At 33.7% G+C, this 16,633-nt stretch overlaps 1 protein-coding gene across 1 annotated transcript in view; it reads right to left on the reverse strand.

Moving 5' to 3' along the window:
• Positions 1-10,872: 10,872 nt before the first annotated feature.
• The window catches only part of Kua (Plasmanylethanolamine desaturase Kua), a 33,329-nt gene continuing 27,568 nt past the window's right edge, over positions 10,873-16,633 (reverse strand). The window contains exon 5 of the mRNA XM_067096960.1: positions 10,873-14,918. Within this exon, the coding sequence (XP_066953061.1) occupies positions 14,715-14,918 (204 nt within the window). The 3' untranslated portion in view covers positions 10,873-14,714. The remainder of the gene's footprint in view (positions 14,919-16,633) is intronic.

Consider the following 16,633-nt stretch of genomic DNA (forward strand, 5'->3'; position numbering starts at 1 on the left):
CCCCGGCAAAGTGTTTTTCAAGTATGGTTGTACCATATTTTCTTTGGCCTCGTGGATCTTGGTAATTCGTTAAAAACTTCATGTGCTTTTATTAATGCTTGCAGTTTTGAGGGATAACAGTGCGACTATTCATATAAAAAACTCTTAGTTCTGACAAATTTTCGATGAACGCTTATCGTAGCTACGGTACTTAATCTCTTTTTATCAGAGTAGAATATCTAAAGAAAAGCATTTGTGACGCACATACAGGCCTTGAATCTAGGGCTTCAAGAACACCCTCATCTCAACGAGGGATTCATCTTGAAGGGTCAAGAGCTTTCGGTACGGCTAATTAGTGCAACCACAAGGTCTGCACCTCTCTAACCGTCACAAGGGTTCTTATATTATATGGCGTTTGCCATCAGACCTCTGATAGTTTCACAGACCTTGTTCGAGTATTTATTGGCCCGTGCCTTTTCAAGTATTTCCTGTTCCCCTTGAATCTAAGTGTATTTCGCCATTCCTTTGGTTAGTTACTTTAGTTATCTGTAATAATTTCATCTTAGGTATTTTAAAAAAACGAGGGACTGATCTTTGTGGCTTTGTGGTCTACATGAGGTCTTTATATTCTACGCTTAAAACACGCTTCAGTCTTATTTCAGAGCTAAGAATGTAAACTAGTTTTCCTCCAAATAACTATCAAACGATTTTAATTATTAATTTAATATGGATCATGTGTAGGGTTTCGGAGTAATAATACTTTCTTCACTGCTTTCATAGAATATGCGTTTGCATTTGGCAGAAAACCGTTTACATTTGATAACCATTGATTTTCTGCAGTTATTGACTAGATCATATGGAGTGGGCAGTATTTATTGCACTTGAATGCAGTTTTCCTAAACATTTTAGATTTGTAGGCAGTTTGAAATCTAACAATGACACGATCGTGCATGAACCAGTGGCGTAGCTGGCATTCCACAGGTGGGGCCAAAGAAAATTACACAAAACTAATGTCCCAAATCTGTAATTAGTAAAATATACTATTCTCGAATGTATATATCCATGTGAATGAGGAAAAATAATAGTATTAGTAAATAGTAAACCTGTATTTGAAATTACAGAGCTCAATTTTCAACCCTTCCTATATGCAAATGTATCAAATACTGAAATGTAAATTTCCTCACACCTTATATCTAGCCTAATTTCTATGATCAAGTTTTAATTCTCAACTATAGTATAATATCCTTGTCATGTAAATATACCAAAATAGTGCCTATCATCAATGTCACAAAAGACTTGTGACCCTCCAAAATCTCTTCAAAATTTCAACCTATCCTATTCCCTCTTTTTCATCTCTTCTCCCTGAAAACTAACTCTAAGCAACAGTAGCAAATTGCATTCCACTTATTGTAGGAAGCTTCAATCACTTCCTACATAAGTTGGATCAAAATATCATGAACGAACGTGTCATTTGTGTTAAAAACTTATAATTCTGCTTTTGACCACCAAAGGGTTAAAGTTTAGCTACAATATGGATTTCAACTGGCAGGGCCAATTGGGGTGCCAAGCATCTGACTGGGGCCCCGGACCCCCTGGCCCCACCATAGCGACGCCACTGTCATGAACTATTAAAAGGTCCATTTGAATGCTGAACTATACAGATAAACATGGTTTTGGCCTGTTACTTCTCTTTTGAAGGTCTGTTTTCCTTCCCAGTGTTATTTTGCCTAATTGCATGTTTCATATGACATTCTGCTAAGCAATCATAATACATTTTTCACTGTGGCATTTTGAAGCTATTTAGAGTTTCTGCTTTTCCTCTAAAGTGAACAGATTTATGCAAATGATAAGAGTATAGGCAGTGAATTACTGTTGTTATACAGACTTCAATTAAATCCTGAACTGGTTTCACTTGAATCTATACAATTGCAATCCTTCCATTCAAGCTATTTGGGTACGAAGTCAAACTTCAGTTGGTAAATCCCTTAGCTGAAATGAGTTACTGCCAAACAGATTATGCCCAACTCCTAACATAGTAGTCTGGTAACTCTTTATGGCTTGGCACAATCACATCCAAGGATAAATCAAACATATAGATATTAGCAAAGTGTGTATATTTCTCCTGTCCATTTATAAAAGCAGGTGGCAAAGTGGAGGTGACACTTGCACAGGACTAAGGAAACCTGGGTTCAGCATGAAGGGCGGTGGGACATCACACCACTACCACACCATTGCTACATCTGCAGCCACAGTTAAAGCTGTGTCATAGGATCATCTTCCTGGCATCTCTTAGAATTTTGCCATCAAACCTTGCTCCGAGTAGCCAGTATCTTTTCCTGTATTAGAGTAGTATTGAAGTCAAGGACATTTGCTGGGGTTGTGTCACATGCGAAAGGACAGATGTGACTAATTTTATCATCAATGTTGGGTATTTGCTGCAATGCTTGGCATCAAGATACTAAAAGATACCAGAAGGTGCTAATGTGACAACAGCTTTGGACAGATTGTTTTTAACAGTTTACTTTTGAAACAGGACAGTACACTTTCTGTGTTTATAATTATTACTTTTCACATTATCAGTACAAAGTACCAAGCTTACTATAAATTATGCTGCCAATCACAATGTTTTGGCTTCAATGACAACAATAAACATAAATTTTGTCATAAATCTTGAGAGGAATTAAAAATCCAGCAAAATAAATAACATTACAGTCATGATGTAAATTTCCGTGGCTCTTAGTTACAGAAATGCAAAGTCTCAGGTAAGAAACTTTGGCAGAGTCTTGATCTATTACAAATAATAAGCAGAACCTATGGCTGATTTCATTTTACAGATTATTGTAAATACTTCCTGACTAGCAAAATGTTATAAACAAACAGCAAAGACAAAGAGCACTGCTACCGCTTTCTGCAAAGCAAACCGGTTACGAGTCTACTTGCTGTTTTCAAAAAAGGCAAGTAAACTGTTAAAAACTCAAATGTCGTAAGTTAATGCAACAGCAGATGTATCAAATATTTTGGACATTAAAGCACGGCATTGTAGAGAGGACGTCAGTTTCTGTACCTGTCCATCTTCTCTGACACACAATCAGTATAAAAGACATGGCAGCAAATACATTCCAAGGTCCTACCATGGGACAAGACATGCAATTTAAGAGCCAAAGCTTCTGCTTCAGTTATTTTTTCACCAGCATGAAGCATTACAACAGTTATTTAAAGTAATAATCAAGTACTAGGAACACGGGTTGCTCCAGCATTCAGCAGCACTCTTCCATTTAATTAAAATTGGGGAAAAATTATCATGAATAAGTCAAAATAGTCCCCAATTCTCATGGCAATCATGAAAAATTGTCATTTTTTCGACTGAAGTTCAAACAGCTAAAATTGAATAAAAATAAACCAAATAAAACAAATTTAAAGCCACCAATCATACAGTACATGAATTGGAGCTAAAACAGATGTATATGTATCAATAAAATTTGTTATTGAGACACATTTGGCTCTTAATTACTGTTCTGGTCTTGTAATAAAAAATTTATGACTAAATAAAAAACTCTTTAAACTGCAAAGGTTCATCACCAGTTACATCCAAGAAAATAATTCCTCTACAAGATAACTGGAAGGATATTACAGAATTTTTTTCCACAGATTACCACACAAATGAAAAACTATTCTCTGTATTCAACTGATACTTTTGCATCAAGGCCATGACTCAAGTAATTCTTTACAGTAATAATGAAACTTAGGAGATAAATGGCTTTGCTTTTTTTGAGGGAAACTGCAAGCAGAGAAAAACCTACAGTCTTTACACACATGCTTGAGACAATCCACAAGAAAACTAAAAAGGGAAGAGATTCAACATTTACACTACAATAGGGTATACAAATGTACAAAATAAAAAGGCCAGAATAACGCTTCACTAAAACACAATGGTTAGAAGTGGAGAAAATATTTTGCTAAATGTTTCATATAAAAAAAATCAAGATATAAATTTCTGCCAAAACATCATTCCAAAAGAGCTGCTAACATTCGACATCCTTCTTGACCCAGAAGACTTCTGTGAGCAGTAAAAGAATTTTGTAAGCCCTGTTTGTAAACAGAAAAAATGTAGTATAGAAAAGTAAGAAAATATATAATTACTGTAAAATACATAATCTCATACATTCTTAAATCAGTCCAATTATTAACTTTTACATAACCACAACTACATTAGCAATCTAACGTTAAGCAAGAAAAGAAAACAAAAGTGGTCTCATATAACTGGAACTTTTTCTTTACCAAAATACCGAGTCCACATTTGGCTATGTGGTTCATGACCTTTTCCACTGATCTAGCATTTAATCTTTCCCAACCTTCTCTCACACCATGCAGGGTCACTACCTACAGTGTGCCAAAGGAGCCTTATCATTGTTGCTCTCTATCTTTACTATTCAGCATTTCCATTTGCTCTCTTTCCTGGGAATATCAAACTATTTTTACTTTCACTGCCAAAATTTTTACCAGATTTAAGAAAGAACCTTTCTGGCAAGTCCTATGAGAGTTTAGAAATATAACCCATTGGTCTGATTCAGTTACCTTATAAGATTAATAATCTCATAAAAAAGCAAGATAATCATTTCATTACTTAAATGATTATAAAAATAACACAGGAAGACAGACTGACCTCACTAACCTACAGAACATTCTGGGCTGTTAGCCACCAATTAACAGTACAATAAATAATGACATTCAGCCCAGCAGAAAAGACATTAGTATTGGCAATTAGCTACCAACTGATAAATTGTGATGACTGAAATGAGGCTCATTCAGTGCAATGATGGGTCTGTAGATTATGATAATAAGCCAATGGTTCCTTGGCCAATCCTGACCATACTGCCTCATGGGAGAAAGTCTGCCGCTTCCCTTAAACATTATCATTTTTTTTTCTATGTACACTTTTACCTTATCTATACTGTTCCTCACCTGTAAATGGTAAAACTTCTGAATAATAATGGGATGTGAAAGATAAATTAGAAATATGAGAGAACTGGTACTGCAAATTTTGGTTATGGCACATAAACGATGCTAAGGGATTTTAGGTTGGTGGGGCATTGAATCATTAACTGTAGACAACCAGTACTAATTAGATCAAATCTGTACCCCTATGCTTTACAGATGGTTGTAATACTTGTTATTTTCATATCTTCTGGCTGCAATCCTCATCAGATTTCTGATACAGTACTTTACTTGGACTTTCGCTTCATAGTGTACATTTATAACTCTAGAAACCTAACTCTATCCTTGTCCATAGCCATTTTGCTTTCAAAAAAGATATTACAATAGTAGTGTGTGTTAAGTCACATTAAGGAGATTTAAATTAAATAAAAAGAAAAATGCTCCACTCTGCCGAAGGTAACATAAAGACAAGTTATGTTTATCATAGAGGAAAAAAACTTTCAAGCAACAAATGCACCAGAGCTGCCATAAACTGTTAACTATATTTCAGTGGTTGAAAAAACATAAAATGATAATTTCAACTTACAGTTTCCAGTCATGTAATACATCACTCAATGGCCTTGATACATGAAGCATTTAAATAAATAATGATCAAATACATTAAAGTTCCTTGATAACAGTCATGCTTTTGAACATACCTCATTCAAATTTCCATTTAAGAATGATGAAATAACTGAATACAAGGCACAGCCAATGAATTATCTCTAACCTTCAACCAGGCAGATAATTCTTAAACTAAACATACAGCATTATCATTTAGGAATTTACTGAAATTCAGAAGTGATACAGTGCTCGAACGAACCCTTTCCAGTCAGGATGAAAAACAAAAAGAAGAGTTTTTGCAGTTTCAAAAATCTTGACATTTACAAATCACGGATTTCAGAGGGAATATTAAAGACACTAAGACAGCAATGTTACGACAGCATACTGTTTAATAATGTAGTACGACACTAGTCAATATGATGTAGAATACAGATGCTACACAACAGCCAGTGGAAATTTCTTTCCATGGGCCACTGAAGAATAGGCATTGTCCAACATGACATCAAAAGCAACTAGGACCCTTTTCCAGTGTACCTTGGATGTTGTCTTTTCTTCTTCTTCCTATTCTCATCAAGTTACTTTAGAGGAAGATGAAGACTTTACTAATCATTTACCTTTAAAAACATGACTAAAAAAACAAAGACAGTTAAAAAGACATTTCAGCACCCCATACAACATTTACTGAGCTATTCTCATTATACGAACAGAATATACCAATGACACTAAAGCTCTTCACAGATTACGACTAATATATACAGTACATCACATTTTTTGCTTGGGACCCAACAGTATCAGTAGTAAAAGCTGCATATCAATTACAGGCTTTACTTCATGTTAATACATTGCATCTGTATATATTAATTCAAATATTTGGTGTTTGTGCTTTGTTGTATTTGTCTGTGCGAACCTGTATAAATATAAAAATATACATTCATGCACATATATACATTTCTACATATATGATCGTGTAGTTCATTTTTTTTTCAGTCTCACATCTTCCTTTGTTATTATTTTATTTTGATTGTAGAGGCCTTGTTGTCTTCCTCACTCAAATGCTACAATTCACTCTATGTAAATGAGTTTGACACAACTGACAACTGTAATGAAGAAAGTCCACATTTTTGTATATAAAGGCCAATTTCAATCAGCAATAGGCATTTCAAAGTACCTATTTTGTCAGTCATGAACATGTATGTATGCAGGTAAAACTTGGATGAGCATGTGCATGAGTTAAATCTATTTTGTTAAAGTTGCAGTAAATAAGAAAAAAGAAGTGTTTGTGTATACATATATATATAGTGTATAGGTAAACATTTGCACATTTCATAAAAAAGAAAATGAGCTCAATTTCCAAAACACAGTTGAAATTCTTAAGTTACATAGTATTTCTTTCAGTATAAAAATTCTCAGGTTTCCTACAATCTACTTATCCTTGTGCAAAAGATTCTTAAAACAGAGCTGAAAGAATTAAAAATGCATTAAGCAAACCAACTTTACAGGGCACAGAGTAGTATACAGTATATGAAATACCATGTTGCTCCATATGTAAATATTCAAGTGTGCAAAAATATGAGTACATTTCTTCCTCTAAGCACCTATTTCCTGATGCTCACTTTAGCAAGCCCACTGCAATGGATTCCTGAAGTGACATCTCTTGACATAAAAAATAATGAGAATGATTAGGTGACTTGTAATAATATAGTATGGTACTATAGTATAAATGTGCGATATGTAAGAGGGATTTTGTGCTGGGCAAAACAGCTGGGTCCTTTCCAACATGAGCCTTGAAATCCAGTGAAGTAAGAGCATCAGGAATAGAAAAGATAATAAAAAGGTATGATTTCTCAGTCAAGGCTACAGTTTGCTTACATTACCTTCTCCAATGTATTGTACAAAAATACCTTTATCATAACTACTCATTTCATCTAGTAAGAAGAGCAATAAAGAGCATTTTATATTCTGTTTCATATTGACTTGAAGCACACCATAGCCCCACCTAAGTTAACCTTACCTAGATAAGGCTTCTCATTACTGGCTGCTGCTATTTGTATATTATTTTTTGGCAGTTAGATCAGCAAGCAACAAATATAAAGCGCTGACTAAAACATCAGCAATATTCCATAAATTCTCAAAGCATCGCAGCCATATGAATGAAAAAACCTTAAAAACCAATGTGTGCAAAAGCAAAGACAAGGATCTATCCACACACTTATCTACTCCAAGGCTGGAGGTCTGCCTGAACAGCAAGGAAAAAGGACACTTCTCCCTTACCTATACATAAGGGAGCTGCAGAGAAAAATGGTGTCCACTCAGTCAGTCAAACTACCATTAAAACTATCACAGTTAATTAGCATTTGCTCTAGTTAAAATATGCTATTTCAATGCCAAGCTTTTCAAAACATATGAAAGTACTATATATTCATTTATATATGTCATACATATGTACAAAATAAAAAATATTCAAGCTTCTTTGCAAAGCATTTCAAAAATTACAAATGTGCTGAAAATAGATGACAATATTGCTTAAAGTGAGGATGATGATGAAAGCAGACAATTAAGAAATTCATTGGTTGTTTGAGCCATAAGATTATGCAAAATTTGACAAATATGGAAAATTCTTAAACACAGCACCTCGGGCAAGTCAGAGGCAGGACGACAGCACACCAATGGGCTGAGGAAGGAATAAGGCAATTGGTCATATCAAAACTTCATAAAATATTAGCGAGTATTGACCCTGATGTTCAAAAGCAAGTTAATGAAAGGGATTTCAACATACATGTTTTCAAGCCCAAAGTAACTGGTTATGTGCTTTCAAAAATGAAAAAACCAGGTTCTCTCTCTTACATATAAGAAAAAAAGTAATTCCTCATCATATACAATAAGCTGTGATTTTATAAAATACCAAATTTTCAAATTACCTGCATGAAACAATTCCCTTCTTACTTTGTCAAAATCAACTTTGACTCTAATATCATTAAGGAAATATGTTGGAGTTTCCTATAGACACACAGCAACTTCTTTTATTACTACTCACCATATTTCACATACTTTGGAAGCAATATAACATCTTAAACACTATATCAAGGCTACAGTTAAATAAAAACCTTCGATAATGCAGATGAGTCAGACATTCTAAATTATTTTAATACCATGTAAGAAGAAATACAGACTTTTGGGAAGGAGAGTAATGTTTTTGAAAAATGTTTTAAAACTAACCTTTTGAGGACAATTAACAATCCGTAGATTCATACATTTGTCAAAGGTTGAGCTTTACTGTTTAGTTACTGGCCTAAATCTGCTGAATTCCATCACTGCACTTGTAATGTTTTCATGTTGAAGAAAAACGGAATCACAGAAAAGTGTTTAGAAAACTATGGCAACTACATCTCATGGTTACGAATAGAAACTAACATCTTGTGGTTACGAATAGAAACTAACACTCAACATGTTCTTTAGTCATTGCTATTTTCAATGTCAAAGTCAAATACACAGATTCTGTGTGGATACCACAATTTCAGTTTCTCTCTATGAAAATAGCCTAGAACATTATAGCTTTCCTCAAAGTATTCACTCTATTGATGTAATTTGAGTTTAAAAGTAATTAACAACAGTACAGGATACATAAATGAAGTTGACTGAGTCCATGTTATATATGGCTGAAAATTATTTAAACTAAAAACTGGTATCACAGTGGCAATTGATGATACCAAGAAATAGTGTCTGTACATTCTTTGTTGCAATTTAATATATAAATATCTCTAATTGTTTTACCATCAGCACACACTTATATCACCAAGTATCTCAAAAGAAACCATTTGTTTTTATCTTACAAGAACTCATATGTTACAGTAATCATAATTTAATCATAACGCACCAAATGGATTTGGTCCTGGAAATTATGCAGATGTTGTTTGATAAACTATAACACTAAAAAATTTGCCATGTCAGGGATAACCAATTAAACGGTATGCTAATCACAGAACACTGTAGAGGATACTACATATTCCTTACAGCAACCATTTGGCACCAGCTACATAACTTTCTGTCTTCCATTTATTTATTTATTCCATTTGGTATTTCTTATTTGGCTGTCTCACCTCTTTAACTGCCTTATTCCAGTTTTAACCCCTCATTTAAGAACAAATCCTTCAATGAGCTAAATGAGATTCTTGATATGACTTGGTGGTCTCACTTAAGTAATTTATGACTGTGATAAATTACAAAATATTGTTGACTGGACAAACGGAAAATGTTAAAGAAGTGCCTAAGTCTGACTAGCAACAATCAAGCAAACTTGAAAAAGTTCGAGTTGATTTCAGTAATGGCTTACATATAAACTTACAACTGAGGTGTGAGACTGCAATTGTATCTCATTCACAAGTTTCAGCAACCTGAGTCAGAGTTGTTGATGGCATCTTTAATACCTATCTTGTTTGATTCTTCTCAGAATAGTGCTCTAGAGCTTTAATGTTCTTAGTTTTTACCAGTGACAGGGTTGCTGGCTTAGAAAAAAAGATACAGTAGTTGAATATATATAAGACATATCACTTATCACAGTTATTTGCTTCTTACAATGCAAAATGAGGTTTCTCTTAATTTTAACAGAAATCTGGAGTGGATCAGGAAGTGGTACAGTTAGTGGGGGTATGAAGGTAAACTTTGGCAAAACTAAGGCCTACTAGTACTGGGTGCTTTATGATTCTGAATATTTAACAATACAAGGTGTTACCCCTGATGCAAAGGTTTCTTTCTTAAAACACTCACAAACATATATTCTAATGCTGTCAGAAAATTGAATATTGTTTATAAGGCTCTTTGTCTCTAAAGAGATTATGGTATGAATGGCATATGCTTCAGACCTTTTGTCTTACCATTATCACAATACTGTTTTTCTGTCTGATTTCAAGATCTTCCTGATATCGTCATCTTTTCAACAAAATCATTCAATGTGTGGGTCTCTTCTTGCCCAACAGTAGTAATCATGATTTATACCATCACTGGAAGATATCCTGTCTGGGTAACTTTCAAAAGCTTTGCCTTTTACCAAAGCTTAAACTGGCACAGTTAATGCCTACATCCCAAGAGCTGTTGTGCATTACTTGCTTTGCTAAGAATTAGCAATCACCCCATGTTGAGGTGCCAGAATGTTGTACTGCATAGTATCAGAAACCTTTCATTTTCATGACTGTAAACTATGAAATGGTCTTCCAGGCTGATACTGTACTCGTAAATTTAGTGTGCTGTAACATTACTTGAAAACAACATACACCATATGTTTGTTTCTTTGACTTGTACAGCTGGTTTCATTGGTACTTACTTTCTTATATATTCATTTTTTGTTAAATATTCACAATCTTTTCTCTTTTTAAACATAATGTAATATTTTATTCTATGGAAGATTTTCTTCTTTTTATATGAATTACTGTATACAAGATTTAATCTGTGAATTTATGTCCAAGACCAATGATAATAAACTTCCTCTCATTAACATTTGTGAAGTTACTTATGTGACAAATGTAAAACCTATTAATGAATGCTCTACTAACAATTTAAGTTCCATCATATTTGCAATACACAGCAATTTAAGTGAATTGAGAATCTTTACCTTTTCTATTTATGGGAAAAAATATAAGAGAACAAGGAAACAATACAATAAGAATTGAAAAGCAATTCAAAACTTGTTATACATTTTGTTATCTAAAATATTCTGAGTTCTGATTTGATATCTACTGTCTGTGATACATCCCTTTGTCTCTGCAGTTTTTATCTTTATAAAATATATATGGTTATTACCTCTTTGGACAAACACTGCTTACCCTTACACTTGTTTCATTTTAATGTTCATCCTAATTTTGATACCTAAGCCCATTTAGTTTTTTCTTTCCTCAGGATATTCACTAGTGAAACACACAATGTACACAGGTGCAAGGACACAGACATATAAAAAACACACATGAAAAATTACAGATGCACAAATTTTACATCAGTTTTGAAGCAATCCAGTAAATTTTAAAAAGCTAGTATTCTGTGTTCAAGTCCAGCATTTCTTCTTACAGTTGGCTTATAAATGATGTGAATTCTTAATCAGTGTTAACTAAAGTCCTTGGTGACACAAAGATGTTCAGAATGACTTATTTTAACAACAGCTCAAAGTTCATGCAAACTGCATATGAAACATAGTAAGAGAAGGCAGCATATATCAATAAATACAACATTAATTGTTCCAAACTTTGGTGCTTCCCTTTGCTGGAAATAAATTCGATAAATATGGGAGTAGCTTTTTGCTTTCAAATCCCACTTTCCAAAGCAGTTTTAATTAAAACATGTAAATATGATATATGCAGATTTTCTGGAACTTCACTGCCTCTTTTCACAGTAATAAACTGGGAAATATCTTTATATAAATAAAGGATTTTGTTGTCTAAAAGACATTTTTCAATATTATCTACGACTGCAGAAAAAAATTTATGCAATTTGCAATGTTTGTGAACTGTACCAGATGCAACTGCACAACAAATACATGTACCGCATTAATTTGCTGTTTGTTGAGGAATACCTTCACGTATGAGAAAACAACCTATATATGTTATCTATTTTCTGTCCAAAAAGATGAAGCTTGGCTGAAATCCAAGTGTGGAGATGAAATAATATGAAGCATTACACAGAAATGTTAGAAAACTTGTTTCAGATAATAAAATAATTTGAGGTAAATGCTTAATTCTAAAATATATTTTTAAAGAGAGCAAAAATAAAAAATTCTAAGTTGTAAAAAAAAAAAAACACATGCAAGTGTTTAAAAGTATGCAAATATGGTGATATACAAGAACCTGAGGTGACAAGTGTTTCTTGCAGAAATCAAATGATTAATATTGTATTTATGTACGGTAAACGGTGGGATGGGTAACATAATTTTCGCTATTCTATGGCTCCATGGATATAAATGTGTTCACAGTGCATAAAGTAATTTATTTTCACCAAGACTAGATATTACTGTACTCATTTGGGAAAGTTTACCTAAAACCAACATTAGCACAATAAATGATAACGAAACAAACCTATGTATCATCCCACAGCCCATAAGTATATTAAAAGCTATATGAAGGATCGAGGCTTCCAACATTGCAGGGAAATTATAAAAAAAAAAAAAAAGACTTACTAAATTAGGAACACCAAGGCCCTAACACTTTTTGTATTTTAAGCAGATAATGTAGACATGCCTTCTGGGATGTCTGTCTACATTCCTTTTTCTCTTCTTTTCAAACGAGTGAGTAAGAATCCCTTAACTTGGAGCCATGTTTACAAAATCTTATAATTTGAGCCTAATTCTCATATGGTACCTCTTCCTAACAGAGGTACATCACATTTGTTAATAGATATACAGTATATATATAGATATATAATCTTTCCTATGAAATATAATTACAAATGATAGAAAACTAAGTACAAGTATTTTTGATATAAAAAGTGAAATTTGTTACATTATGCAATATATAAAGCTACTGTATGCCACTCTACTGCTGTTGTATTGGTAAAACCCAAACCCTAGCATGGCTAATATTGTTGGCAACATACTTCTGATATGAACAAAGTCACTTACACAGTATTTAGTATTCGATATGACATATTCAGCTATGTTTGCCAGTAAACAATGCCACTAAAGGTATTCAAATCAAATGTTTTGCACACGTCACCTTCAGTAATCTTAATTGTGCATTCCTGTCCGTGTTGTCTTAATGCTGTGCGTGTACTTGAATTAAATGACTAAGTAATGATTACTGTCAAAACAGAATGATTACTGTCAAATTTACCTTTAAATCAAAGTACATTAAGAAAAACATACAGAGTTCCAATAAGCACAGCATTGGATTTGATATTATAAAAATAGCAAGAACCTTGAGAGGAAATGAGCCCTAATTTGTGTATTTTAAGCACTCACAATATATAATTTGTTTGCAAACAGCTTGTTAATTCATCAATGCCAAAGTCAATGTAATGTTACAAGGGCTGGACAACACATTCAGTAATGAGTCTTGAATAAAATCCTGCAAGAGTATGCATTTAAAGATCATCAACCATATGAAGAATGATTTTCCACTTCTAAAAAGGCAAATTTTCTATTACTGTACTAAATACAACAAACTATGCACACCACTCAATTAATCATACTACATGCAGGAAGCTTAGAGCCCATGAATTCATATATGTATCAGTCAAAATCATGTTCCCAAGATGACCCCATTTTTTAAATGGGATACTTGGATTTTTCTCATTTACCATCAACTACATACAATTTACTACTTGAAAATAACCCATGATGAGAAACTTCAGAAATAACTGCATCCTGAGTCATGATATTTCAATACACAAAAAGGCTCACATTCAGACTACATCTTCCTCAATCCTCTGCCAGAGGATTTGTAAGCTAAAAATATCAAGTCCACATTGGTTGATCCGTACAATCAGATTCTGTTCCAAGAAATTTCATTATGACACTACTGTAATAATACTTTTTAAACTTTTATTTCATCAGTCCACCACAGTTGAGAAAGTTGAAAATCCTATTCATCTGCAAAAGGCACATCTCTTGAAATCCCCTCAATACTAAAATCTCACCTCCCATCAAATGGGCAATGGAATGTAGATAGACTTCCATCTATTGCATATTTTTGTGCTCAATTACACATTTGGATAATGGAAGTCTATCTATTGAAATTACTTGTTTTTTTGTTTTGTTTATTTTTTACATTTATAAAAAAGTCTATTTACACACATGTTTGATGAAGGTCTTGTAAAACACTGTGTACTAATGCTAATACACCATAGGGTTGAATGTAACCCTAGTGGTTCCCGATGGCATTTCACAACCCAACACACAATCACCGAGCAATATGAAAAGGCCTTATGTAAGCAAATGACCACATATTGCAAATGCTTTATTCAAAGCTGAACTAGCAAGTGATTAGTAATTAGCAATAGTTGAGTTGTGTCATTTATGCCTGAGAATATACAACTTGGTTTCCTTCATATATTCTAGATACCATACTGTATTTAGCTAAGGTATTAAAATATTAATCTGTTTTAGAAAATTTTTCCGCATCTAAATCATACTGTATAACTCAAATAGATAATTCAAGCTACTTCTTACACTATTTTCTCCTTCTCCTTTTGATTCATCATGAGAAGAAATTGCTTCCTATTCACTCCCTTTTCTGGGCCCATTTAAAGTCATCAGCTCGAGGCTTGCACCCAGTTACTAGTTCGATCAAATATTCTAAGCTGGTCCAGAACTTGAGCTTTTCTAGTGGGTAATTGAGCCAGCCTGTTGTTATGCAAAAGTAAGTTTCATGTGGTGCTACATGGTGGATACGATGGTGCCTCTTTGGCAGTATAATGTGGAGATCCTGAAAAAATAGAAAATAAGTTAATAGTGAATCTTTCTATTCAATACATACCTAAAGAATATGGACATTGCTACTTTTTGTGACAGAGTAATGACCAATGCTTTACAAAAATGAAAAAAAGAAGGAATACTGATTTTACTCCACGTTTACTTAACACTAAATAACTCCTTTTATATGAATCTCCGGGGATTAATTCTCTGTCACCACGTTGGGGAGGGCTGCGTTGTGAGTACATTTTCTTTCCCCCATCTGCCTTAAGAAACAAGCCAATTGGACAGATTTGATAGGTGAATTTTGTCTTTCATGTTGTTTAGCCATGAGTGAGTCTGTCCTGTGAGATTAGTAGAAAAGACCTATATACTCGGCTCCTTTATCTGTCCTGTATCCATACTTTAATAAGTAAGATTCCCTCTTCCATAGGAATACAGCCACATCTCTGCTATTCAAGTAGTTATAAACATCAAGTGTCTGTCAAGCACTGTAAAAAAATAAATACAACCATACTCAGGGGCATAGCCAGGAATTTAGTAAGGACGGGGGGCACTTTTGTGGAAGGTGAACCAGGCAAGTGCAGCAAGCCCCTACAGCTAGGGGGTGCTGGGGGGCTCTGTCAGCTCTCCTGGAAAATTTTTGTTTTTTACCAATTTTAGAGGCATTTTGATGGACATGAAATGTATATTTTTGACATATCCAAGAACCAGTATTAAGTGCTTCATATGGTGGAATAATAATAATAATAATAATAATAATAATAATAATAATAATAATAATAATAATAATAACACATAATACAGTAAACGCCCCCATATTTGCGTTCTCATGATTCGCGGGTTTCTCTGTGGAATATATCTAGCCATTATTTGTGGAAAATTCGCCCATTCGCGGTATTTTTCACTGAGAAATATTCACTAATTACTGTATTTTCATATAATTTTCATGAATAAATGCACTTTTTGTGATAAAACTATTAAAATACTCAGGTATATGCATTTTTACAGGGTTTTTGTGTTTAAACTATCAAAATGAGCAGTTCTAAGTGTTTTTAGAGGGGTTTTAAGTATTCGCAGATTTTAGCTATTTGCGAGGGGGTGTGGGATGCATCCCCCGCGAATACCGGGGGTTCACTGTAATAATAATAGTTTTTGCTATTTTCCTTCAAGATCAAAGATAATACAGTATCTCATTACACATCACTTTCATATCTCAATATACAGGCACTTAATACCCACACATTTTGAGCAGAACAAAGAATAAAAAAAAAAAAACTACAGTAAAGTATTTTACTTATTTTTTTCTTCATATTGTGCCCTCTTACTCATCATGCTAATAATGCTGTACTTGATCACAACAGACAAGAGGCATATAAACAGTAGCTGAATGATGACAAATCTGGACTTCAGAGAGAGAGAGAGAGAGAGAGAGAGAGAGAGAGAGAGAGAGAGAGAGAGAGAGAGAGAGAGAGAGAGAGAGAGATATGGCTACAAGCAATATCAAGGTTTGTTTCCTTGGGTAATGGATTACTGATACTAAGGCAAAATGTCAGCAAGAGTGTACCGATGGATAAACACATAATAAGATGATGATCTTGCTGTTTCACGATAATGTTATGCGACTCTCCACTTTTTAATTTAATAAGCCCAATCTGCATTAAATATTTATTTTCCCCTAAGTGAGGTTGCCATCTCTCTCTCTCTCTCTCAGTAAGGTTAATCTTT

This window comes from Macrobrachium rosenbergii, chromosome 53 (genome assembly GCF_040412425.1).
Source record: "Macrobrachium rosenbergii isolate ZJJX-2024 chromosome 53, ASM4041242v1, whole genome shotgun sequence".
In the NCBI taxonomy this organism is placed as follows: Eukaryota; Metazoa; Arthropoda; class Malacostraca; order Decapoda; family Palaemonidae; genus Macrobrachium; species Macrobrachium rosenbergii.